A 26,393-nucleotide genomic window follows, 5' to 3' on the forward strand; every position below is an offset into this window, starting at 1 on the left:
GTCTTAGATTTTTTGTCTTTTTTTATTTATTAGACAGATTTGCATGGAGTATTAGGAGAATGTCTTTGCAGATAAGCTGGAAAGCTATAATGCTTTTTTCTTCTTTTTTTTTTTGAGGACGCATTTGTTCAGCATGAAGTGTGCACAGGTGTGTGCTCACCTTAATGTTATGCCTAATTGCTGAAGAACGAACTCGCCAAATAATGACAATGTGAACACAGTACTTGACTATGCGTATCTGGTTTTCACAGTTTTTTTTTTCTTCGCCAGAGATACCTTTCCACAGTGATACAGCTCTAGATATTAGGCATACATACGTGATAAGCGATGGGCTTGATATGCAAGTAGTTTTTTTTTTTAACACGAAAGTGTTTTATGCCGGGGTCCACCAAGACTTTCATGACGTATTTCCGTCACGGAAGTACGCCAGCAAAATGAACGCCATCAGATGGCAAAGAAAAAGACTATAAGAAAAAGTTCCGTTGACGGGAGTCGAACCCATGACCTCTCCGTTCGCGACGATGGCTGGCGGGCGTTTAGCCCACTGAGCTACCGCCAAACACATTACGGAGTCTACATGAACGCGCCTTTGATCTTTCACACTTTCCTCTCAGAGTGCTCTTGGATGCATGGATGGATGGATGCTATGAGCTTCCCCTTTATAACGGCGCGGTGACATATCTGTGCCACGAGGCCGGAAAAAAGAAAAACGCACCGTTGCTACGACCGTCCCATTCGGCGCATTTCCATTACAAGTTTAATTTCGGATGCGCTTTAACAGACCCTGAGGTGGCAGCTTTAGCTCGAGCGTCGCTCATAGCATCCATCCATATCGAAAAATAGCTCTGCGACGCTCGCCTGGCAGTCGCACGGCGTTCCCCGCTCGCCCTGTGAGAATTAACGGCCAGGCTAGAGGGAAGACACGACGCGCGGAGCGTTTCTATTCGCATTTCACGACGTTTTGAAGGAGTGCATATCCAATATCAGTGTTTATTATGTGCTTAATGATGGCATCTTTGCGCGGGATTCACCCCATATGTGGTGTCCACGTATATGTTAAGAACTTCAGCTACCGCAAGGGTTAAATCATGATCATGGGCGTTAGTCGTCGGTACGGAGATGTGCCACTAGGCGTCAACGTGAATGAGATGCGTCCACATCAAGCGGTGCTATATCTGCTAAACAACAGTAGACATTGTACAAGCTCTCATATACCAGTGCACTATAAACAATCAACTACTTCTGTGACGACACGTTTCACTTTCGTGTTATACCGATTCCTATGACGGAGGGATCAGCCATCATTTCTTTTTTTCAGTTAGACTGAAAATGCGTCACATCTGGGTCTGTCAGCTTTGATATTTTTGTGAGAGGAATAACTATCGTGTGATTACATTCCGTTTCACACGTCAAGTGCAACGCTGTGGAAGCTATGCAAGAAGTTCGGTCAGCGAAATGTGCAAGTCCGCGCGTCTGGCGCTTGGCTATCGTCATCGTAAACGCTCGTGCGAGCCGAGAGAGGGCGTGTGCGTGAGGCGCCGCGTAAAGTTTCTTAGCGTCGCGACGGACTGCAAAACAAACACCAAAAAATGAAAACAAGGATACGCTAAGCGGTCGAGAACTTATGGACAACCGTAAAACGGGGTTTGTTTATATCTGAGGCACAAAGCGTCTTCATTTATTACTCAACCTAAAGGCGAAAAGAAAGCATATTACGGGTGGTAAAATCATTGGACTAATTCTTGGTGCGTACGCATCTACTGCAAGAACTCTCGCTAACCTCCAGATCGCTGCACTTGATGTATGAAACGGAGTATAGAAGCTGAGGTCTTTATTCGAGGAAAACTGTGATCTCTTTGGTGAATTAGGGGGGGGGGGGTTGGACGAGTTTCTCCAAGAGTGCGAACGTCGCAGCCTGAAAAATCGCGTCTGACTGAAACATCACTTCGATACCTGAATACTTTTGTTAACAAATCACAGCGTAAGCATGCCTTCGGTTCTCTTCAACGAGGAGGACAAGTTTCCTTTTACAGTTCGAACTTTCATTAATTGCTTTCCACTTGTTTTACGCTGGTGATTTTTTTTCTCACGTTGCGTTTTGACAGTAAATGCCATTATCATTCTTTGGGTTACTTCCCATGCTTTTCTCTGTTACTTGGTGTCACCGTATTCACTTCACGACATCCTGGGTCGCCATCGTCCATTGCACGTGCATGCCCAGTACGAAGGATTGTCCACAAATAATGGGATAACGCTTAGAAAGCGTGTCGTTTCACAATGACAACCGATTACGGTTTTTCTAGCACAAAGTGGAAGTTTGGGCCAGTTGGTGACAACACAGACAACAAGAAGACGGGGACAGAAGCGCAACGTTTGCACTTGCAACAGCTATCTGCTTTGTTCTTTCCAGCTCTGTGAACGCATTGTTCAAACGCTGCTCAATATATATATTTAGGGGTGAGGGTGGGGGTTCGGGGGGGTGGGGGTGAGTGATCTCGGTCAATCAGTCGAACCTTGCACGCTGGCTGCTATACGAGGCCAAGTGGTGCCGGTTTTCTTGGCCGGGTGACAGTTTAGGAGAAGCCTCTCTACAAGAGAACGACAGTTGATATTGAGTCGCTATTTGCACGTGTATAAATAGTGCCTCCCCTCTGTTTCTCTCCCTAGTTCGGATAGCAGTAAAACTTTCTTTTTCTGACCTTCGTTTATGTGTACATACTTTCTAAGAAAAATAATAGAACCACTTACCACCGTTATTAGCATGGTGCGGTAGTAACAGTTACGACGAAGGCACGCAGCAGCACGGCAACGCACTTTATTAGGAAACAACGCTACAGAAATAGTTCCCAAAGACAACTACCTCTGGCTTGCGTTTTTTGCCACGAGCTCACATTCGCCGACACAGATTTAAAACCGGAAGCCAAAAACTTGATCCCGGAAATGCTACGACGCAACAATCCACTGGGCTAAGCACAGGCTGAACGTTTTTTCGCACCGGCGCCACAGTGCGGGGAGAACTCGCCGAAATCGCGCGTCACACGCTGCTCAGCCGCAGCTCCAAGCAGTGCGCGTGCGCATAGCCGCCGCTCACCACTGAAGCCACGGTTGATACTGCTGCAGGTCTATTCGACAGTGCACGTCATCGATATGATTGGGTTGCTAACATAATAATTGCTGGGGTTTCACGTCCCAAAACCACGATATGATTATGAGGGACGCCGTAGTGGAGGGCTCTGGAAATTTTGACCACCCGTTGTGTTCTTTGACGTGCACTTAAATCTAAGTACACGGGCCCCTAGCATATCGCCTCCACCGAAATGCGGCCGGGATTCGATCCCGCGACCTTCGGGTCAGTAGTCGGGCACCATAACCACTAGACCACCGGAGCGGGTGTTACGTTAAGTTGTGTAGACGCTAAGAATATTCAAACGAGTGGTACATCAACGCTCACATTTCTATATGCTGCCCCTGAGCTGCTTGAAGTCCTAAAGTAGGACTTACAATTGGGCCAGTTGGTTCGGATTCGTTGTGTTTGTGTGTCATTCAGTGTCATCTTATATTCTGGTGCCGTATCGTAATAATGAGACCTAAAGTAACCTGAAGTGTACCCTCTGGGCTTGCTAGCTCGTGATTTGTTAAGTATGGGTTGACTAATTATTTGTTATTTTCGTTCGCCTTGTACAGTTGTCAATCCGTCCCTTTGGGTCCCACTGAGAGTGTTTATCTCCCGGAGAACAGTATTTTCTTTCCTTTTATGTTAATCATGCAGTTTTTTAAATTTTAAACAAACGACAAGCTCCCAGCTAATGCGCCTGACGTGCTGCGCAAGGCGTATTTGAGTGACGTTTTCCCGTTCACTAGTTTCAATCATTGCTTACTTGTCGTGATTTACGATGTTCATCGATTTCCCTGCTATAGGGATTTCAACTGGCACTCCCGTATGGGCGGCGGAAAAAGTTTTCCGTTAGATGAATTGGGATTTTCATTTAATTTCGGTTCATTTCATTACGATAAAGAAGTGCTGTCAAATCGGCGACCTGCGCTCAGCGCGAGTCCAGCGAAATCTCGGCTCCCACGGGCGCACGTTCCTACGCGTAACAACAAGGCGACTCCGCTGACGAAAAAAACAAAAATAAAAACAATGGGTATTGGCATAAACACAAACGTGGGGCGATCAACAGTAACACACATCAAGCTTGCTACAAGCACTGACAACTTTCACTCGGAGGATAAAAGGTTTTTTCAGGCTGAAGATTCTAAGACGCATCGTGCTTGTCTCGAAATGCATGACAGATGGCAACGGAAAAAAACGGTATACATGGATGTGTCACTTTCCAGACTCGCACCTACAGGCAGCATCGGGCTGAGCACAATGAACGAAAGACAACTCAAAAGTCGGTACCAACCCGCCAACTCGCGCACTTAAAAACGAAATCAGTAAACGAGAATAGATGAGGAAATGAGGAAGTTAGTGACATTAGCAGTTGAGCATAGGACGTGAAAGGGAAGGTGGCAAGCGAAAACGAAGACGACGCGAGGCGGACGACGGCGCTGTTCGTAAACCGCGCAACCATTTTACTTAACTCCACGTTGAAAGAGCGTTAGAAACCCTCGGAAAAAATGAAAAGCGAAAGACGAGAGGAGAAAGCCTCCCCGGCAAAATATTTTTGTTTGTTTGTTCGTCTAGGGCTCGCGTTACGAAGCGGGCGAACGTACAAAATATCTAAAGTGTATCGCCACACCTCCAGTGTATTCTTTCCTTATTTTTTTTTCCTTTTCGGCCACATTTGTGGCCCGTTTCATCTCTGCTCACTACAAACAGTAAAGTCTCGAGTCTCTCTGTCACAGCAGTCGCGCACTCTCTTCCGTCACTCGTGTCACACTCCTCTGTATTGGGCTGACGATGTCCGACTCGCAGAGCGAGCGTGAAGCGTAGGTTGCCAAGGGGGGCATGCCGGGAAGGGCTTCTGGTGGAGGAAGCGTCTTCGACCGACCGATATCGGCAGGCTCAGTCGTGGATGCGCCGCAGACGCGGTGCCACCTTGGACATGAGGATGTCAATCGGGAGCTTGTCGTCGAACAGCGAGGGCGCCTCGAGGATGATGCAGGCGGAGCCCACGACGCACGTGAACGTGAACAGCAGCAGGAACAGTCGGTCCAGGACCATGGCCACGTAACGCCAGTCTTCTATGACCTGCGCGCACGTTTGAAACAGGCAAGTTTCTAATTGCACGCGTAATCAGGTGGTTGCGAATGTGCCCGCCGCTGCAGCTGCTATCGGGACGTCGTGTACGAGAGACGAGTTCCCTCGCAAGCATTCTCTAACAAGTGCCATTGACGGTTCGTCATTGATGATTACGAAATTGCCTACCTACCACCGCTACATAATCTACCTCGCAAAAAAAAAATCAAGCCAGCAGCGAAGCTTTATCCCCTTCGTCAGGCTATTGCCTTTCTATTGCCTTCGTCGGACGGTTTCTTCCTCAGGAGTACGAGTAGTTTTGGCCATTGTGGAAGAGCTAACTTCCGAAGAACCGACACCCTCCTTTATACTCCACAATGGCCAAAACAATGTCTTAACTGACCTACTTCTCGCAAACGACTGGGTTCTGACGCGCTTTCCGCCGAGCCTCACCCTCGCCCTTCTTGACGCCCCTCGCATTGGTTCGCCCTTTCCACCAAGCTTCACCTTCGCCCCTCTCGGCAAGGCACTGGCTTCCCCCTTTCCGCCAGGCCTCTCTCGGCATGGCGCAGCCCTCTTACTTTCCTACCGAGCCTCATTCTCGCCACACTGCAACGCCACGTGACCAGCTTTACACTGCCGGCGCCGGCGAAGAGTCGACTAAGAACAGCTTCGCTCTTAAAACGCGATGCTCAAACATGCAAGCTCTCTTTCCTGTCAGTGAAGAGTCAACCCTAAGCGCAGTAACAAGCGGTTCCAAGTATAGAGAGCGTCCGCAGAATTCCGTTGTTACAGGCAAGCAACGTATACCGACATTCACTGATATATAGTCACCAAGTTATGGATCATTACGCGCACCTGGTCGAAGTGGTCAGCGTTCTCCATGTGCTGGGCGATGAAGCGCACGTTGAAGACGGGCCTGGCCAGGTCCTGGTCGAGCAGGGGTCCAGGGTCGGCGCCGCCATCGGGAGGCGAAGGCAACGCCCGCGGAGAGGCGTCGTCCCCGCCGCTCTCTGGCGGCTCGGCTGAGTGGTACGCGCATAATGTCAGTTCCTGCGCACAACGGTGGGCCTCTGGTCAACCTCTCTGCCACCTTTCCTTTTCTCTTTCTCTCGCCTATTACGAAGGTTCGACGAAGGGGAAAACGTACTGTAGGCTATCAAAACTGTTGACTCGCGCTGAAGCCAGTGAATCACGAATGACACAAGCCACTGGCTGTGCCTGATCGACATTTCTGAACCGAGCAGTGCCCACGACCTGTATTTGACGACTAAATATTTTACTCGCTCACTGACCCACGTACTCAATAATAGACAACTGCTGTCTAAAGAACGCGAGGCAGCATTGAAGAAAATGTAGCCAGTTAAAGACGCGTTTCGTTGGATGCATTTATATCTTGTAATGGCGCTATAGTTTTTTGGGGCGAAACCTCGGGGTACCTTACGAAAAGTGTGCGGTAGCGTTCAGCAAGTCATCGTTCACTCCTTCATCTGTAAAATGAAATTGCCTTTAGATGCCCTGTATTCTTCATCACATTTAATTCCAAGCATCTTCCTATAGGATAAAATACTTGCAGTACATGCCTAATTAAATCATTCACGGCCATGTCGACTTGTGTCAATGCATGCAAGTGCATTTATTACATACGCTTGTGGATGCGCGATGACGCCTACAAGGGCAGCTGTGTGAATGCTTAGGCATTGTAAAGTACCACCTCGACGTAGCTTTATGCAAATGCGCAGCGTGTAGACCTACTATCCCGCACAGCGATGTTCAGTGAAGATCGGTCGCAAAGAAAGCGCGTGCCGTGCGTACCTGTAGCGGCGGTGGTGGCGGTGGCGGCGGCGGCGGAGGAGACGGCGGAGCTCGGTTGTCGGCGGACGGCGTGGCATCGAAGCCCATGGCACTGGCATCGTCATCGTCATCATCGTCTTGGGGCCGTTTCATGAGGAGAACGGGGGGCAGGACCTTGAGGAAGACGTGCTTGACCCAGGGCGCCATCTTGTGCGTCGCCGGCGAGCGGAAGTTGACGTTGAGCACGGCGATGGTGACGAAGACGGAGAGGGAGACGAGCACCATGGTGAAGAGCAGGTACTTGCCGAGCAAGGGCACGGCCAGCGACGTGGGCGGGATGATCTCGGAGAGGAGCAGGAAAAAGACGCCCAGCGAGAGCATGATGGAGATGGAGAGCGAGACCTTCTCGCCGGAGTCCGAGGGCAGGTAGAAGACGAGCACGGAGAGGAAAGAGATGGCCACGCAGGGGATGATCAGGTTGACGGTGTAGAACAGGGTTTTGCGCCGCAGCGTGATGTTGAAGGTGATGTCCGGAAAGGGCTCCTCGCAGCACGAGTAGAACTTCTCCTTGCGCCGCGCGGGCACCGCCATGATGTCCCACTCGACGCTCAGGTAGAACTCGGACAGGTCGATGCCCACCGCGATGTCGTTGGAATCGTCGCGCTGGTGTTTGTGCTTCAGGTCGACCTGCGTGCACATCGACCCATATGTGCACACGTCTAAACTGCTTCGCTGGCCTTGGGGCTATAATTAGTGTAGCTTTGTTAAGAGACGCAGCTTATTACATATCAACCCCGTGAGCTTCTCTACGGGCAGTCTAACGCTAGTTTAGTGTTCTATATTACACTAATGTAACACACTCATGTTCACTAGTGCAACACTGGTGTAACGCTAGCGTAGCACTGTTGTAATAACACCAGTGTTCTATATCAGCAAGCTCGATTGTTGTGCATAGTGTCGCAGGCAGACACTGACCGTGTATCCGTCGTAGGTCCAGGATCCAAACTTCATGAAGCAGGTCTGCTGGTCAAATGGAAAATATTGCACGTCTATCTCGCAGGAACTCTTGTAGATTGCGGGTGGTTTCCAGATGACGAGGCCGTCCGAATGGAGAATTGCTTTGGTCATGATGGTGACCTCGTAGTTGCCATCGGCACTGCCCAAAGAAACGCGCACAGTGGCGATACGAACGTTATCAGAACGGGTGTCACAACCTGGCAATCCAAAAAAAAATGATATAGTGTCGCCTTAAAGGCATCGATGGTTGTGGTGAGCTGTAACATAGAAGTCTTATAGCGCATAAGTCACTCCAAGGTGTAGAATGAAAACGACAGAGCAGAAATCTGATAATTAACATTCGAACCATCATATATCTTTTTGACTGTCGTACTTATGAAACCTTCAGCAATTGTACAAACCATAAGAAGGCGCAAAATATAGGCGATCGGATTAATAAGCATAAGATTTTGCAAACTACAGAGAACTTTCATCAGAACTACAAGTGACAAAAAAATGAAGGAACTGAACTCAGCAGAAAGCAGGCTCAGTATTTAAATACCCATACATGTGTAGATGTATTCACCTATATACTTGCTATTACTGCACGTATGGTAACAGGGAAAGGAAAGCCTATGTAATCAATGCCGAACAATTTGAGAAAAGGAAATATGACTTTTCACTCCAGTTTCATTGTGCAACCTTGAAATGTTGTCCATTTGAGTCAGAATGACAGACAGAGGGCTTGGTGCTGCTTTGATAAGTAATGTGGGGGACATAAGCAGTATACATTGGAATGAGTGAGCCATATTCTCGAAGGTGTCTTAATTCCCTACAGCACAGTCAGCTCCTAGTTCCGACAGAGTCGAGAGTTCTTTATGCTTAGCAAAATCAACAACAAATAAACAAACGTGAAAACAACTGTCCTAACCAAGGATAATAATAATAATTGTTGGGGTTTAACGTCCCAAAACCGAGATATGATTATGAGAGACGCCGTAGTGGTAGGCTCCGGAAATTTTGACCGCCTGGAGATCTTTAACGTGCACCTAAATCTAAGCACACGGGCCTCAAGCATTCTCGCCTCCATCGAAAATGCGGCCGCCGCGGCCGGGATTCGATCCCGCGACCTGCGGGTCGGCAGCCGAGCACCATATCCACCAGACCACCGTGGCGAAGGGTCTTAACCAAAAAGGTAAGTAGTGTCATTCTCCGATATTTTTTTTATTTAATTGTCTGCGTAGTATTGTACGTAATTGCTGCTTCTGATTGCTGCTCTCATTCACGCAGCTATATTCGATTACCTTTCGAAATGCTCTTCTACGTCACTCCGCTCAGCAATGTGTTTATCTTAGAAACAAATCTATTAAAAATATAAGCATACGCAAGCAAATATTGTCCACGGCGTAGCAGAGCGTTTTCGTTGCGAAAAAAACAAGTGTGCAATTACTCACTTATTGTAAAGAACAATGTCCGGCAGCCATATTTGTTCAGCCGGTACGTGGACTTTCGTCACTCCGCCATACTCTTCCGGGTCCCAGCGGAGCTTGTAGTCATTCCACTCCTGCAGGGCGAACATGGAGCAATCCTGTACCTTTCTACACTTCTGGTGCATTGACGATGACTTCATTCGTGAATAAAGTTTGCGCAGAGAGATTAGTTGATGCGATTTAGTAATAAGCGTTGCAGCACTCAAGGAGGGAGGGCAAGGTGATCAGAGAAACCTCGTCTGGCATTTTTGTTTGCAGAGTACGTGTATACAGTTACCAACAAGATAGCGTGCAAAAGTGCGTGAGACGCTAACTTCTGAGCGTAAGCAAAAAGCTACCAACAAACAATCATTACATTAGGACACAGAGACAGAAATTAGTGCACACTGAAGGTTCTCTCTACATTGGATAACTGGTGTGTAACTCAACCCCAGCTTAGCACGCTACATAACCGAGACAGCCGGTGGATGCTTGTTGAAGCGTGAATGGCCATAGCTATGTATGGTGCGTTTCCAGATGACTTCGTTCGCTTCGAGTGCTGCTTTCGTATGAACTATTGATTGATTGATTGATTGATTGATTGATTGATTGATTGATTGATTGATTGATTGATTGATTGATTGATTGATTTATTGATTGATTGATTGATTTATTGATTGATTGATTGATTGATTGATTGATTGATTGATTGATTGATTGATTGATTGATTGATTGATTGATTGATCAAGGAAACTTCAGTCAGCATTGGTTAGGTTTTCTTCTCTATCACACTATATCAGATTCGCTGATGTGTAAGAAAGCCTGAAGCTAAACAAAGCTTTTCTCACCGCAGCAATCTGGCCATCAAGTGCCTGACAATCTAGATAATCCCTACGAAGGAGGCACTCGTTGATTGGACTATACGAATAAGAAAAGATCTCTGCGACTAGATGCATCTTTCTTTTTCCTTTAGGAGCAATCAAAAAATAAAAGTGCATGCTTACCTGCTCCACCCATACGTTTGTTGTCATTATCTGATTCTTGAGATTCTGAAAAGAGGCAATGCACATATCTGTGCTTTCAACAACACACCTTTTCGACGCTTCTTGGCAAATCGCGAGCGTCTGCGAATGATCAGCTAATGCTTGGCCAAGCAAGACTCATTAATTTACTTGCTGTAGTAATGTGTGCGTGTGTGTGTGTTATAAACAATGAACACTGAACAGAAGTGGGAATCTCGTTATCACCGACAAGGCATCGTCACAAAGGCTTTCGTGCGCAAATAGTGTTTACATTAAGAACAATGCACCCCCTCCCCCCCAAACACCTTTGATACCATTAACAGCATAAATTTATGCCTTGAGTATTTTTCTACGTCCTAATATAAAAACTCCATTTTTCTCAAGTCGGCCGCTAACAACGCAAGTAAGCACGAAGTCAGTAAGTGACCAGTGCCTGCCTTCGTGAGTGCACTTCGTCTTACATCTGAGCTCTCTATAACATGTTCTCCCTTTACAACTGCGGATCACACACAAAACCGTCATATATAAGAGGGCAGGCGTCCTGGCATACGTTCTCTGAGTGGTTCTTGCGGACATGGAAACCTACAGCTAGCCGACAGCTTGCAGCAGCGCGGACGAGCGTTTTACAGGGTTGCTTATACTACAGTGCATACGCTGCAGAGGCGATCGATGGCGCAGCTCACCACGTCGATGAGCTGCGACAGGCGGAGGCCCATCTTGACCGTGAGCCGGTCCGAGTTGTTGCCCACGGGCCTGATGAGCGAGCTGTAACCGTTGATGAGGTCGTGGTAGAGGCGCTTGGTGTCCGCGTTGGCCGCGCAGCTCGGCGTGCGCCAGCTGAGCAGCGCCACGATGAGCGCCGACAGCCGGAGCCGCCATGCCGGCCCGCCGCCCGCAGCGGCCGGAGGCGGCGGCACGCTTGTGGTCCTCGACGGGGTTTCGCCCATGGCACCAGCAGCAGCCTACGTACTTCGCCGCATGGCCAGCTGCTGGTGAGCGCTGCTGGGCGCCCGGCGGCCAAGCTGTCCCCGCGCCGGCGTTGCCGCCACCGCGTCCGCTGCTGCTGCTGCTCCTTCGCCGGCGTGCTGTCGTCTCCGCCGCCGGCGACGCCCTCCCTCCTCCGACGCGCTCCGCATCCTCCCTTCCGGACGCCTCCTCTTCCGCAGGGCGAGAGGGCCCCTTGCGCGCGGCCAACGGGCAATCTCGGGGAGCGCCGCGCTGCGGCACGCCGGCAGGCGGCTGCGAAGCACTGTTGGGACACCACCACGTTTGCTTCGCTCTCTCTTCGTAGGCGTGTACGTCTGCGTCTCTACGTGCGTCTGCGTAGACGTGTAAACGTCGGGTATAGCGCCACAGGCCTTCTCGCGCGTCATTTATCAAATGCGCAAAACTTAATTGAACGTGGAGAGCATCGTTGTGCAAAGTACTGTGCATATTTCGCCAATAAAGCAGCACTTGTGAGGACATTCTTTTAGCCTCAAAATGTTGCTCAAAAGCATTTTTTATTTCCTTCGAATGCACGCTAGGCTCCCTGAAATCGATTGGCGTTGCACTAAGGAGACGTTTACTGCGAAATCTTCCTCTTTGATAGCTGTCGTGCATGGCCGTCTATTCCAACAATTTCCCCTTCAGTAACTATACACTATTATTCGACAATAACTTCTCCACGAAAATTTTATCTGTGAGGCAAGTTCGTAATGCTATCGGAAACAGAAATCATACAGCCAGTGCATGTCCCACGAGTGTTTTCAACATGCCGGCACATTTTCATAAACTGGCCTCTGTATGTTCGAACGTATTTAACGTAGCAATATGACAGCATTGCAGTCTACCGCTGTTTTTCTTTTTCCAAGTGCACCAGTTCTCTTTTATTCAGAGTGTTTCCTCTTCGTGATATCCCATCCAATTTGCGTTTAATGTAAACATTATTCTGGTTTTATCATTTTCCTTTGCATTCGCTTTCGCTTCGTGTATGGCGGGTGGCAACGCCTTTCTCGGTGGCAACTGATTGTTGTTGGCCATGACTGACTATGTTCCAGATCTCCCCACTCAACTGCCAGGTGCCCTTAAAGCGGGTCTGCTCGAGCTGTCATCGCGCTTTTCTAAATGTTTCCGGTAGATTCGCAGCCGGCAAGGATGGATCGCCGGCGGCAATCTCTCCTTCTTTTCCCGGATCCTCCTCCGCCGTGGGGATATGCGGGAGCAGCGGCGGATCGATGGCGTGGATGAAGACGTGGAGAGAGGAGGGCGGCGATGGCGTCGTGGCCGCTCCCCGGCGGCCGACGGCGCGCCGGCGCACGACGTGGTTCTCCATCCATGGCGGGGCCGGCGGAGCTGCTCGTCGCGGCTCTGCTCACGCTCTGCGCGCCCCGCTGCTGCCTGGGGAACCCGGATGCGAAGCGGCTTTACGACGACCTCATGAGCAGCTACAACCGGCTCATACGACCCGTGAGCAACAACTCAGACCGACTCACCGTGCGCATGGGACTCAAGCTCTCCCAGCTCATTGATGTGGTACGTTTCGCGGCAGGCACCACGCCTATGTCTCTCCACGGGCGTCGGCAGGATTTTGTCTTGCATCGCAGCTGGAGGGGGAGGGGGGAGGGCAAGTGTTCTTTTTGCACCCCACTGCCGACGTCCATGATACAGACTGCGGGATCTGTGGTACAATGAGCGCAAAGAACACATTGCGAGATAGTTCTTTAGCATGGCGTGAACGGGACTCGGTCTCGAGGAGTGGAGAAATGTAAAGTGCCTCGTTGGCCAACTGCATGCGTTAGAGCGTCTTCTTCGCTTTCGGGACCGGTTTACGCTACCCTGAGACTGTATAGCAATATAGTACCAACAGTCCTCCTGCATTGCAGCGCTCGCAAAGAACGCAACGTAGCAACTGGAGAAAAAAAAAAGCAAGCACGAGACAGATGCTGAATCCACAGTCCTACTCGTGCATACAGATTCTCCCTCCTCTCGTTCACGGTTGAGTTCTTGACGCTCATCGAACCATGCAGTCACGTTTACCACCCAGTCCACCATCGCAGTTCTATGTATATTCTGGCTTGCCGCAACCTGTCGCGAAAGGAACAGGTGCTCTATAGCTGCAGATCCAGTGCTGTATATGGCATTATACGTTCCAATGTGGCAACCAAAATTCGTTCTGCCAACGCTAAACAAGCTTTCACTATACACCAAAGAAAGCTAGCTCTATACGAAGGTGGCAATAATAAACGAAACAATAGATGTCGAGGAAGAATATAGAGAACATCTGTTAAGAACTCGTTTGTTTGTTGTACTTTGCTCAATGTGTCCCCCAATTCATCTTATTTATCATTTTTCTTTCCTCGCAGAACCTAAAGAACCAGATAATGACAACCAACGTATGGGTCAACCAGGTAAGTGCGAAAGTCACGTTACTCTTACTGCTACTGTACCTGAACATTCTCGCTGTACATGGAACAGAACTTGCTCAAACATTTATCGAGCATCGATAACACTACAAGTCGTAACCGTATGACACCTGCGATAGCGGTAACAATCACATGCGAATCGGAGAATATGTCGTGTACCACATAGCGATCACGCTAAATTATGTACACAGCGATAAGACCTCTCTTTTTTTCTTTATACCATCCTTTGTATAGCTATGTCAGACGAATGTGGTAATTCCAAATAAGTGCAAGAGTTGTACCACAAGTTCCTCTGAAGTATCGCAATTTTAATGATACGCCTCTCGCATTAAACTACGGATTAATGATCGGTATGCCTCGCTTTATTGGTGTAAAACTTGCACCTTGCACCAGAAATTTGTGACGACACGCTGTTTCTTTGATGACGTGCCTCGTTATCTGCAGCGTGCAAGATCATTATACAAGAATTATTTTTTAAAAAGGAATTGAAGTACTCTGGGCGAACAAGAAATGTTGTTAGCTCGCTAACAAGGACCGGCTCGCGTGCATAGCCGTACCATCAGTACGCCAATAATGCAGCGTAACGCTGAGATATATTAACTGCAGCAATCCTTTCAGCTTGTGTTACCAATTATCCTTACCTCTCCAGCGCTATACACCCGTAGTGTAAACGCACCGTTGCGTTGTTTCCCGCAGGAATGGTCGGACCACAAGCTCAAGTGGGACCCGCAGGAGTATGGCGGGGTCACTGAACTTTACGTACCTGCGGAACAGATTTGGCTCCCTGACATTGTCCTCTACAACAAGTATGTCACACATCACTAACAGCTGGGTTTGTCGCAGCTCTGCGCATGCGTCGTTATTCATCATGTAGCAATTCAGTACTCACCTCATAACCTCTATACCACAGCTCGCAGTAGATAGAGGCTATCTTTTCTGCTTCCTCTCTTCGTAATACAAGCGACGAGAGATAGTTGAACAGGGAATGTCGATGGAGCCAACGTTGCAACAACTGAACCCGTCTTCGTCAAGGTAGCGACTTCTTCTTCTTCTGTGGTTATTCAGGAAAGGAAAAAAGCACCTAATTTCTGTCTGCCTATAGGCGACACGGCGCAGTGCCTTGTAGGGGTGGGGGTAAGGAGGGAATAAAAGAATAGTAGGAAAATAGAGAGAAAAGTGAGAGAACCATCCATCCAACGAAGAGAAAAGAGGACAGGAAAGATGTGGAAACGGTCACGGGAGTTCAGGGACGGGTCCGCGAAACACAGCTAGAGGCACAGTGCACAACATCGGCGAAGCGGCGAAGGCCTCGTCGATGAGCGGCGCACGGCATAGCGGGCGAGGAGTCCGTCACGGGGCGCCGGTCAGCGAGAGGTACGAGGAGTAATCCAGGACATCGGTGTCGGCACGTCCGTCTTGCTTGAAATCCAGCGAACGAATCTCGGTAGCGACTGCCTTCCTTAGCACCGTGCACGCGTACGCCTTGATCCCTCTCCCAAAACCACAGAAGGGGAGGAGGAGGAGAAGAGAGCGTCTTCCCCTGAACGGTGTCTTGTTTGAATTTTTGCAATACAAGAACTTTAAAGCATAATGCGTGCTTTATTCGGCATTCATGAGTTCATTGCTGCTGTCACGACCTCTCTGGAGCTGGACGGTGCCGATATAAGAGCGTAGATTGCTGTGACAGTATTACGATAGAAATAAGGATGTGCAATTACTAAATGTGTATATATTAGTGCATATAGGCTGTTAAACTCTGCGTCCGGAGAATCGTTGGTATGTGACGCCGTTGTCTGCCCAGTGCTGACGGCAACTACGAGGTGACCATCATGACGAAAGCCATAATTCACGAGGACGGTCGGGTGGTGTGGAACCCGCCGGCCATTTACAAGAGCTTCTGCCAAATCGACGTGCAGTACTTCCCGTTCGACAAGCAGGACTGCTTCATGAAGTTCGGATCCTGGACGTACGACGGATTCCAGGTGACTGCAGCTGGCATATACATCCCCATTTTTTTATTTGTTTCTCATTTATTCACTATTTATTTATTTATTTATTTATTTATTTATTTATTTATTTATTTATTATTATTTATTTATTTATTTATTTAGAATTCAAATGCTGACAAAAAGCACAGATAATTCTTCACAACTATAGATTGTGAAATGAATTTAAGGAAATGGTTGGTGAAATAAAGGAAGATGGAATAAGAGGGAAGGACAAGGAGATCAGCCATTGTGGTGAAATGAAACGTTTCAGCTATTTAGCTTTTTTACTGGCGCGGCGGCGTTCCGATATTACGGCGATCTTCTCATTTGAAGCTACGGAACCTCCTGACATGAAGGCTCCACAACTTCTTCCCGCGATTTGAATGTTGCCGCAATCGTTGCAGGTGGACCTGAAGCACGTGAGTGAGATTCCGGACACAAACATCGTGCCGGTGGGCATCGACCTGACCGAGTTTTACCTGAGCGTCGAGTGGGACATCATGGCCGTGCCGGCCATGCGGCGCGAGAAATTTTACTCGTGCTGCGAGCAGCCGTACCCGGACATCACCTTCAACATCACGCTACGACGCAAGACGCTCTTCTACACCGTCAACCTCATCATCCCCTGCGTCGGCATCTCCTGCCTATCCGTCCTCGTCTTCTACCTGCCTTCGGACTCCGGCGAAAAGGTCACCCGATCATTTTATTAGATTTAACCAAACGTCAATGTTAAATCAATTGGCAATTTGTGTGGCTAACTAGAGTGGATCTGGAAGTTAGGAAATTCAAATTTTAATAAGATCTGACTGCGATGACGCCACCGTACCGACCGTACCACCAACAGCTGTCGAATCGTAGCAGCGCAAGGCCTCGTTATAACGAAGTTGAAAGGGAAGCCGGATTTGCTTCGTTATAGCACACACATTATTTCGTTCTATCTATTTTTGTTATTTACTGCAGTAAATGCCTATTGGGGTGTAACACTCTGCATGTACAACGAATGAGACGGCGTTGCACAGCGCGGTAATGCTATAGAGCCGTGTATGCGATGAAATATTATTAAAACCGTGAAAGATTCTTCAGTGGGGGCACCGAGCGACTTAGTATCTGGCGCGAAAGCCATTCCAGGCGTGATAGCTGCCTTCTATTCTAGTGCTCAGGGTTCCCCATTCAGGGGAGGTGGGGGAGCAAAATTTTATCGCAGCGCCCTCCCCCGCACTCGTCGGGTCCAAAAGACAACATGCTGAAAAATGAAAATGAAGCGATGACGTGCATCTCACAGTGGCCTGCCTTTGGTCCCTGGCTTTCCTGGAGTAAAGGTGGGGAGTAAACAATTTTCGGAATGCAACGTCAGGGGCCTTTGGCCGCCATTATCGTCAAAAACCTGCGTGGCGATAACCATGCGTGCGCAGGGGGGGGGGGGGGGCAAGGGGGCGAGAAGGGGGGGCGCAAAGTCAGCCCTATACATTGTAGGGGGGGCGAGAAGAGGGGCGCAAAGGCAGCCGCATACATTGACATAATAGGGAGGGGGGCGCTGCGACGAACCTTCGCCCCCCCTGAAGGGGAACCCTGCGCACGCTTATGGCGATAACCCTGCTCTTTAAACAATGACTGGACAGGTCCGACTGAGTAAAAGTATGGGGGGGGAGGGGCAGACTTTGCGCCCCCCCCCCCCTCCCTTGCGAACGCCTACGCGCGGCACACACCAGCGCCGACTTCGCCGCCGATCTAGAGCGCTCTGCCGTAGAAAGAGTCACTCAAGGACAGGCCGATGAGCCTTGCCGCTCCGGCTCTGTTTGGCAGGCTTGTGGCCTCCAAGGTCGCTTCCGGAGACGGTAGTTCGTTATATGCCGTGACATGATAATTTTACTTCGTTATATAATGAGATTTCTAATAGTATATACGTTAACTTCTATGAGAATTTCAAAAGGAATCACAATTACTTCGTTACATCCAATACCTCGTTATAACCTGTTTCGTTAAAACAAGGTTTGACTATCCAAGTAACTCCAACTTGAAACTACGCCTTTTCAATTGCGAAAGTCGCGCCTCAGTTGGCGCAGACTGAATTGGAGCCTTATTTACCGCCACGTGTTCGTGAATGAACGCAGGCTGTAAGCGTCCTCCAGACCCACCTCAGTAGCCACCTACACCTTTACATGCATTTCAGAGTCGGCTACAAGGAATCTTTTTTTTTTGTTTGTTTGTTTGTTTGTTTGTTTTTGTTTTTGTTTCTTCCGCTGCAAAAGTGAAGCTGTTTCAGCAAAAGCGCGTTTCCTTCGTAAACTTTATTTCGGATGTCTGTTTTAATCGTATGTAATAGGGATTAGCGAATAGTAAATTTGAGGTTCGAAGCGAATTCGAAGCGAATTGTGCTTTGGTGAATAATTTCGAATCGAATAGTTTGATTAATGATATCACATATTCTAAAGAAAAATAAACATTTTTGTCACGACCCAACTAACTTGCACAATATTCTTAATAATTGGAACTAGGCATGTGCGAATGTCACTCTTTTAGTTCGAAGTGAAGTGGAAGCAACTTTGAATAGAAGCAAGATTTGAATAGTAGTAGGATGCGAGTTATGAGAGAGAGCTAAAATACGTACTGTTTTCAAATTGTCTAAGCGCATATTACCCCTTATAACAAGCGTTTAAACTTAAAAAATAATTGATGTGAAGGCAATATGTGAGAACATTTCACATTGACGTGTGACTTCGCGGCAGGTCGGATTTTTCCTGGATAGATAGCTTCGCGGCATAGCACTTCCATGGTGCAGTGGAACCACCTTTTACAGGAGGTTACATGCCGTCAAATGCATATACGCCATTAGCTCATTTCGAATAGTTTGATATTTCAAATAATTGAAGTTTCGCCCATATTTCGCCAATATTCGTCCATGCCTAGTAGTAGGTAGGTAAACGGACGGGCCGACACAAACAGCAAAGAAAGAAAGAAAGAAAGAAAGAAAGAAAGAAAGAAAGAAAGAAAGAAAGAAAGAAAGAAAGAAAGAAAGAAAGAAAGAAAGAAAGAAAGAAAGAAAGAAAGAAATGAATGAATGAATGAATGAATGAATGTATAAATGATAGATAGATAGATAGATAGATAGATAGATAGATAGATAGATAGATAGATAGATAGATAGATAGATAGATAGATAGATAGATAGATAGATAGATAGATAGATAGATAGATAGATAGATAGATAGATAGATAGATAGATAGATAGATAGATAGATAGATAGATAGATAGATAGATAGATAGATAGATAGATAGATAGATAGATAGATAGATAGATAGATATCTTTTCCCGCTACTTGTCACCGTCCTCGGGGGGCAATGGTACAAGAGAAAAGGCAACCGAATGTAATTTAGTCGAGAAACAAGGTGACCCGAATAGAAAAGTCGCATTTGTTTAAGTCACTCCAGTGATAGGCTTTAAAAACGCAGGTGTCGCTGTCGATCTCGATCATGCTGTCGCTGACGTTCTTCTTCCTGGTGCTGGCCGAGATCATCCCGCCCACGTCGCTGGCCATGCCACTACTAGGCAAATACCTCGTGTTCACCATGATATTGGTCACAGTCTCTGTGCTTGTGACCATCGCCGTGCTCAACGTGCACTTCCGGTCTCCGTCGACGCACCGCATGGCACCATGGGTGCGCCGGCTCTTCGTGCACCTCATGCCACGGCTGCTGCTCATGCGACCGCCGCAGTACCGCATAGAAGTGAGTGAGACACGCCCTACAAATTCTTATTCCAAGCGAAGGCTTTGTGTGCAGGGCCGTACTCGTATAAGCTCTTCACAAAGTCATACAAGCACGAGTACTCAAAGCAACGCGACTGAGTGCGCTATTCCTATTGTGAACACTTGCCGCATCCGTCTCAATCTTCCACTTCAGCTCCACACGTGCTTGACATCCAAATCATCATTTTGCTCAGGACCTATTCCTTTCTGCACCATAAGAATCAATTCTCAACTGAGTCAGCAGCTCGGCCGACAAATCTACCTACGCATAGGTATTCGAGCTCAAGGGGCATTGTCGTTGTTTCGCAGGTGGACGAAGGCTCCTCGTCGTCGGCCAAGTCGGCGCACCAGGGCAACGCGCACGTGGACGATTCTATGATCATGCCGGAGCCGCTGCTGCTGGCGCGGCCACAAGGGCTGCGCCAAGCAGACCCCGTGGTTGGAGACCAGCCTCCTGGGGACATCGAGCGAGCCATCCACAACGCCATGTTCATCGCGCAGCACATTGATAACAATGACGACTTCGAAAGCGTGGGTGCACTTCGTTGTTTCAGTTGTGTGTTTGTTGAATATTGTATCTGGGTGCACGTTACGAGTGCAGGCAAACGTAGCAGGTGCCACATACACCAACTTAGCTTATTTTTCGGTATATATCCTCCATTTCTAACCATACGTGCCATTTAGCAGCAAGTCATCCGACTTGCCGTAAGGTGTTTCTGCAATATGAAATGTGTTTTGAACTACTTTTCCAAGTAATCATCGAATGACCTTAGTATCAGTGTTTATTGCCTCATGAATCGATTGCCACAAAAATGTATTGAATCCGTCAAGGCCACGCGGATGTTGCAGGATTTGTCGCACGCTTTAAGAGCTTTCTCCCTTCTCTCGCCCGACGAGCGGAGCGAGCTGGAAGCTACATATATGAAGGGCTGGCAGGGGGGAAAGAAGTTACGTCAGCGCGCGTCGTGACCTTGAACGCGCGTTATGATACGCGATCGCTCCTTCCCGTTGTGATTTCTGTGCGCGCTAGTGTGGCTGCTGTGTAATGTTAGCAGGCCATGCATTGAGCGCGGCGCCGGCACGTGGCGGCACCCCGTGGCAAGAAGCGCATCTGATCCAAACACCGATCTTTATTTTTTTCGGCTATTGGTCAATAGAATTATATCTGTTTTGTGACGCCAAACAGCAAGCGCCAGCAGCTCCAAAGATAATGAGCACAGCTGGTCTCTGTATCAAAAGAGGGCGCCTGAGAAAATGGCAACTTCGCGCTCCGATTGTTAACTCTACTTGCCGAGCACGACTGCAAAATTTGTCTAAGCTGTTCGTAGCAGTGTCTGCTTTCCGCAGCATGTGTTTTTTTCACCAAGCCCGAGGGATGGTTCATGACCCCTTTAATTAATATCGTCATGATGGGATTGCCGGCCCTGACGTAGCCTACCTTCACATGTTTATCATGTGAAGGTAGCGCCCATCCTCGTTCTCGCCCCGTATGTGTTTGTGTTGATTAAGCGCTGCATTCTAATGGATGTTTTTCGTATATAATTAAAAAAAAAAGGTACCGCACGTATTTCTCGGATCATGGCTGCCTCAATATCAGTGTCGTGAGAAGCAGTATAAAGGCACTCCGTCCTGTCTCTCTCGTTCTGGTGAATTGTCTTGTTTTTGCGCACAAAATTTCCCATCGTCTCTAGAGGCACACACACAACCAACTTGCCAACTGCTCTGCTATAGAGTGAGGGATGACAATGTGACACCAAGGGCATGTCAAATTGCACCATTAAAATTAACCTGTTACCTGCTCCTCATGATGCTCAATTATTTCCTACCGAAATGGAACTTGTAGATTTGGGGCAGCAGCTAGAATAAAAGGTATGCTTCTGTGCAACTGTTTGACACTGCCCGCTGGCAGCACCTCTCTTGAGTATCATCAAGTCTGCATGCAGTATTCCATGCTCGCCCCGCCACGGTGGTCTTGTGGTTATGGCGCTCGACTGCTGACCCGAAGGTCGCGGGATCGAATCCCGGCCGCGGCGGCTGCATTTTCGATGGAGGCGAAAATGCTTGAGGCCCGCGTACTTACATTTAGGTGCACGTTAAAGAACCCCAGGTGGTCGAAATTTCCGGAGCCCTCCACTACGGCGTCTCTCATAATCATATCTTGGTTTTGGGACGTTAAACCCCAGATATTATTATTATTATAGTATTCCATGCTGCAGTCTAACGTGTCAGTGCTTCTTGCCTTGTATGAGATTGAAGCTACACCCCCCCTTTGACACCCTTGCCTTTATCTGTGCAGATCCGTGAGGATTGGAAGTATGTTGCCATGGTCCTGGATCGGCTCTTTCTTTGGCTCTTCACAATCGCATGTGTTGTTGGTACGGCAGGAATTTTCCTCCAGGCTCCTTCGCTCTATGATCAGACCGATCCCATCGATGTAAAGTTCTCTCAAGTGGCTCGTCGAATGAAGAAGGACTATCCCTGGACAGATGTCTGAAGACGGCCCATGCTGAGACAACTGATCGGACAGCTCACAATGGGACAGCACGATGCACTTTATAAGACCGCACGCGTTGCATGGCAGCCTTTATATACTAATAGCATCACCATGTGGCCAACTAAGGCTACGAGGGTGTCAAGACTGGCAATTTACTTCCCATGCCAACTTGACAAATTCCTCGACTGTCCAAAACAGGAGACTGTGAAGATGCCCGACTGTACCTGCTAACATATAGTTTTACGCGAGCATAAAAATTGACAAAAATTACAAAAAAAAAATAAAAGGAACAGTGTATTCATAATTAAGATTGCCCAATTCTCAGAATTCGTCATTAAACATTGTCCATGAAGAAGCGATGTGACGAGACGTTTAGAACTGAGATTAGTACCAAATGTAATGGTAAATAAGAAAATATTGTGGATAGTGAAAGAGCTGCAGCAACCTGCTTGGGATCATGTACATGAAAAAGAGAAAGGCTGTATTGCCAGGTTCCAGACCACAAAGGAACAGGCTACCGAATGTGCACGTTGTGTTGGCGATTGTTGAAATACAACTGCTTAAGTTCCAAAGCTCCACACTCTTGTCTCTGGACCTGTGGATCTGTAGGTCTCCGACATTTGGACAGCTAAGGTCTACCACTTCTAGTGCTCACTTTTGTGTAAACCACCAACAGTGAAAAAATGAATCATGTTCCTGTTTCCTTTTGCATTTGTGCGATTTTCTCATTACACTGCGAGCAGGCTTTAATCTCCACCATACAAGCCTTATTACACACCTACAACTTACAGTAGCTCATACTGCTCACACTCGCTTAGAAAACTACTGGCACTGTAGCTATGATGACAAGCATATTCAAGCGAAGTGTCAGGTATTTTTGGCTACACTGCGGGAACTATCTTGACAATTGTTGTACGTAGAGCATTACATTCTACACTGTCTTAAGAAAGTAATCTGGTATCCGTACACATCATAGCCCCTGCAAATCAAGAATGCAAGATCTAGTTGCAGCATAAAGGCATTGCACACACAGTGATATGTAAGAAAGGCAACAAGTGCCTATGTTGTTGACCTACAATCGCTTAAGGAGATGAAAACAAAAAGATCAGGTTGCACTACAATTCCTTCTAAAATGTGTTGTTGAGGATATGAATTTTGATTAGAGGCATGCAAGCATTAAAATTTTGATTCAAGGATCAACAAGTCAAATTTGTTGCACATCCATTCTTTTGCATGTGAGGGACAACTAATGAAAGCCATGCTGCGAGAGAGCTGCAGTTGTGCGTTGAAGCAGTTATTTAGAAACCACATGGAAAAGGTGACTTTTGTGCTATCTCATTTAATGAGATTTGCTTGATCCCCTTCAGGTGCCATTTACCCATCTGTGTACACAACTATTTTTTTTACCAGTAGCGACAAAAAGCAACAAACATTGAACATCAAGTGAATGCTCCTCCACAAACAGTTGAGTGCTCCCCCCCCCCCCCTATGGCGCCGGCGCGAGGTATTTTTTAAGAGCTTGGCTTGTGCTCCCCGTCCATTGACAACGGAGTGTTGGCCGTCCTGTTCGGCAGCTATTTCACAGGGGGCTGTTTATCACCAGTTATTGTTCCTTTTAAGCTTTAAAGTTTGCACCAGGGCCAAACATTCAGTGGAAAAGGGCCCTCAAGCGGATTTGTAGGTGCATAATGTGTTGTGGCAAGTTAAAATGGCAAGTTAAAAGAAATCTTGAACCTTGTAGAGACTGGTTTTCAGAAAACAAGAATGCTTCTAAGAATACAAAGCATCTTCGACACAGTCAGTTAATGAATGCTTTTGCACAGACTTGCTCGTAAATAAAAAGTGTAATTTCTTGGTTGTATAAAATGGCTACCCTTTGACATGCCTGCCTATAAAAGTGCCGAGAAAAGATGGTACATATTTTTTATTTATCAGTACAGCGTTGTGCTACCAGTTCGGTCTCCGAGGTGCAACTCAATTACTCGTCCAGAAAACAACCTTTGGCGGAAAAATTCGTAACCACAGCTTCGCACAAGGTGTAGTGGTAGCAAATGGCATTTGCTACGATCTGAGAATTATTTTCGCCATCTTAAATTGAATTCACTGGCATAGTTAAAACTTCCTGTGCCAGCTAGCCCACTCTCCTGTCTGGAGCATGTTTTAAAGGGGTACTGACACGTTTTTTCGAAGGCGAGTTTGCTGTGCCATGGCCTCCGAGATTAGATGGCGGCGCGCCGCCGGCTAATCTCGGAGGCCATGGCTGTGCCATACAAATCTCCTGTATGCAGAGACGGCTCTGAGCAAGTGTGAAGCTCGGTAAATGCTAATAAGATATTTTCTTTTGATATTACAGTAATTTTTTCCAAGGCGCACCTACCAACATCGACACTAGCTTGACGTCAGGCTACAGTACTAATTCTAGTGACTTCACGCAGCAGTTCGCGCAGTTTGGCTAGTTGTGATGACGTCAGGTACCGAAAGTTCCAAGATGGCCGCTTGTGCGTCACCAACGAAGCCATGGTAGGGCCAAGGTGCGGAGCGGACGTGGAAACGTCACTGTATATTGTGCGAGCACGTGACGAGTTCATACCGTGTTGTGACGTCAGGGTACAGTAGGCACCGAAACTAGCTTTTAAAAACATACTGCAATTACTTTTTCAGGATGCACTCACGCTTTACACTACCCTTTCTAGGCTTTTGAGGGTTTGACCTTTCATTTGATGAAAAAAAAAAAACGACAACCGAACATTTTCGTGTCAGTACCCCTTTTTAACAAAGTAAGCAAAGCATGACAATAAAAACATGCGGCCAGTCTCACGCGTTGTGCGAATCGATTTTATGCGAAGCAGTCATCGAGTAGCAGCTTATGCAGTATTTTTTGCTTTGAGCCAAGCGTTAAGAGGTAGATCGATGTCTTCGTACAAACTGAAAAATAAATCTGGAGTCTCCCACTAGAGATGTGGAAGAGTATGTCGGGCCCCCGCCCCCTCCGTGAACTTGAAAACTGTCCGCCTATGGTGTGTCTGAAGGGACTATGGCAGCCTTCAAATGCACTGTTTTTGGCAAAGCAACTTATACTTAGCCAGAGTTTCGTTTCCATGCCATAAAAAATTTAACAATGCAGCGGTATCGCTGTCATGACTGCCTCAATTGTGCACAGCTGAAAATTTACTCTTCTACTGATTGAGCATACACTTAACATTGCATGTATGGAGCTTACCAAGCAGGCTCCGTGCTAGCATAGCATTTCACTCCATGAAAAATTAGAACTGCTGGCATTAAATATTCGAATGCCCATAATTTTTCCTTGCAGTGAGGACGACTGTAAAGGACATGGTATGTTTCCACAACAGGCCATGCACAATTGGCACAGCTGTACTACCGCAAAATTTGCCTTTGAAGATCCCAGCTCATACAAATTTCTTCAACTTGTGAACCAAGGCAGCATACAAATACAGTTCACAGGGTTGTCCAGTGTGAAGGGATATACTAACTTTGATGTACCATTAGACATTCTTAGCTGCCTAGGACAGACTCAAGCTCACATTTACCGAGTAATAACTGCCTAAATATTAAAGGAGTCTTGAAAAGAAAATGGAGCTGCCCGGCTGTAATTTTCACTACTTCGATAAGCATCAGGTATGTAAATTTCTAAATATTCTGGGGCAGTCTTCAGCCTTAAATTAATAATGGCCGTTTGAAACTTGCACTCCTAAACAATACGGCCCCACCAGCCAGCATAGGCACTAACATGTGACATCACTTGAAATTGTAAACATATAGTTAACTTTCATTTGCTTGAAAACAATAGATGAATATGAAAGCTAGGATGTAAAACAATTTTTGAGCTCACAGTACTGTTCAAAGCTTAAAAGCCGACTTGCCAGAAATGCAAGCCGCGAACACACTGCCCTTCCCGTGCCTGTGCTCTCCTCCTCTTTAGTACAGTGGACAGCACCTCTTCTGTGTTCTGTTGTAAGCACACACACCTCTCGCAGCCGCCACCGAGCAGCTGCCAACGTCATGTCGCTTGACTATGTGGTAAGGTGGCGAGCGCTCTCCCACAGCATCTGTTCGCAACAAGCAGCAGGAGGCCCTTTATAAAAAAAAGCGATGTTCCAGGCATATAGTTAGAGGCAGTGTTGTTCTAACAATGCTGCAGCTTGAGAACATGTTATTTTGGAATTGCATGGTTTGTGTGTGCGACATCGCGACGGCACCGCAGTCGAAACAGTATGATGCTCTGGATCTCTCAACTAGTACTCAACAGACCTCACTGCGTCACGTTTTCGAAAA

General features: G+C 47.4%; 2 protein-coding genes across 2 annotated transcripts; one reads left to right on the forward strand and one right to left on the reverse strand.

Annotated features, from left to right (window-relative positions):
- Nucleotides 1–2,797: 2,797 nt before the first annotated feature.
- LOC119389515 (acetylcholine receptor subunit alpha-like 1) lies at nucleotides 2,798–11,587 on the reverse strand. The gene is made up of 7 exons (XM_037656817.2): nucleotides 11,148–11,587; nucleotides 10,447–10,491; nucleotides 9,427–9,536; nucleotides 7,952–8,132; nucleotides 6,998–7,663; nucleotides 6,041–6,235; nucleotides 2,798–5,194 (listed from the first exon to the last, which is right to left on the reverse strand). The coding sequence occupies exons 1-7, from the start codon at nucleotides 11,409–11,411 to the stop codon at nucleotides 5,009–5,011; spliced, it is 1,647 nt and encodes a 548-aa protein (XP_037512745.1). The 5' UTR covers nucleotides 11,412–11,587; the 3' UTR covers nucleotides 2,798–5,008.
- A 1,115-nt stretch (nucleotides 11,588–12,702) lies between these two features.
- LOC119389516 (acetylcholine receptor subunit alpha-like 1) lies at nucleotides 12,703–22,383 on the forward strand. Its single transcript, XM_037656818.2, has 8 exons — nucleotides 12,703–12,978; nucleotides 13,809–13,853; nucleotides 14,565–14,674; nucleotides 15,670–15,850; nucleotides 16,261–16,545; nucleotides 19,308–19,583; nucleotides 19,913–20,134; nucleotides 21,900–22,383. The coding sequence occupies exons 1-8, from the start codon at nucleotides 12,718–12,720 to the stop codon at nucleotides 22,095–22,097; spliced, it is 1,578 nt and encodes a 525-aa protein (XP_037512746.1). The 5' UTR covers nucleotides 12,703–12,717; the 3' UTR covers nucleotides 22,098–22,383.
- Nucleotides 22,384–26,393: the final 4,010 nt, after the last annotated feature.

Source organism: Rhipicephalus sanguineus, chromosome 4 (genome assembly GCF_013339695.2).
Source record: "Rhipicephalus sanguineus isolate Rsan-2018 chromosome 4, BIME_Rsan_1.4, whole genome shotgun sequence".
Lineage (NCBI taxonomy): Eukaryota > Metazoa > Arthropoda > Arachnida > Ixodida > Ixodidae > Rhipicephalus > Rhipicephalus sanguineus.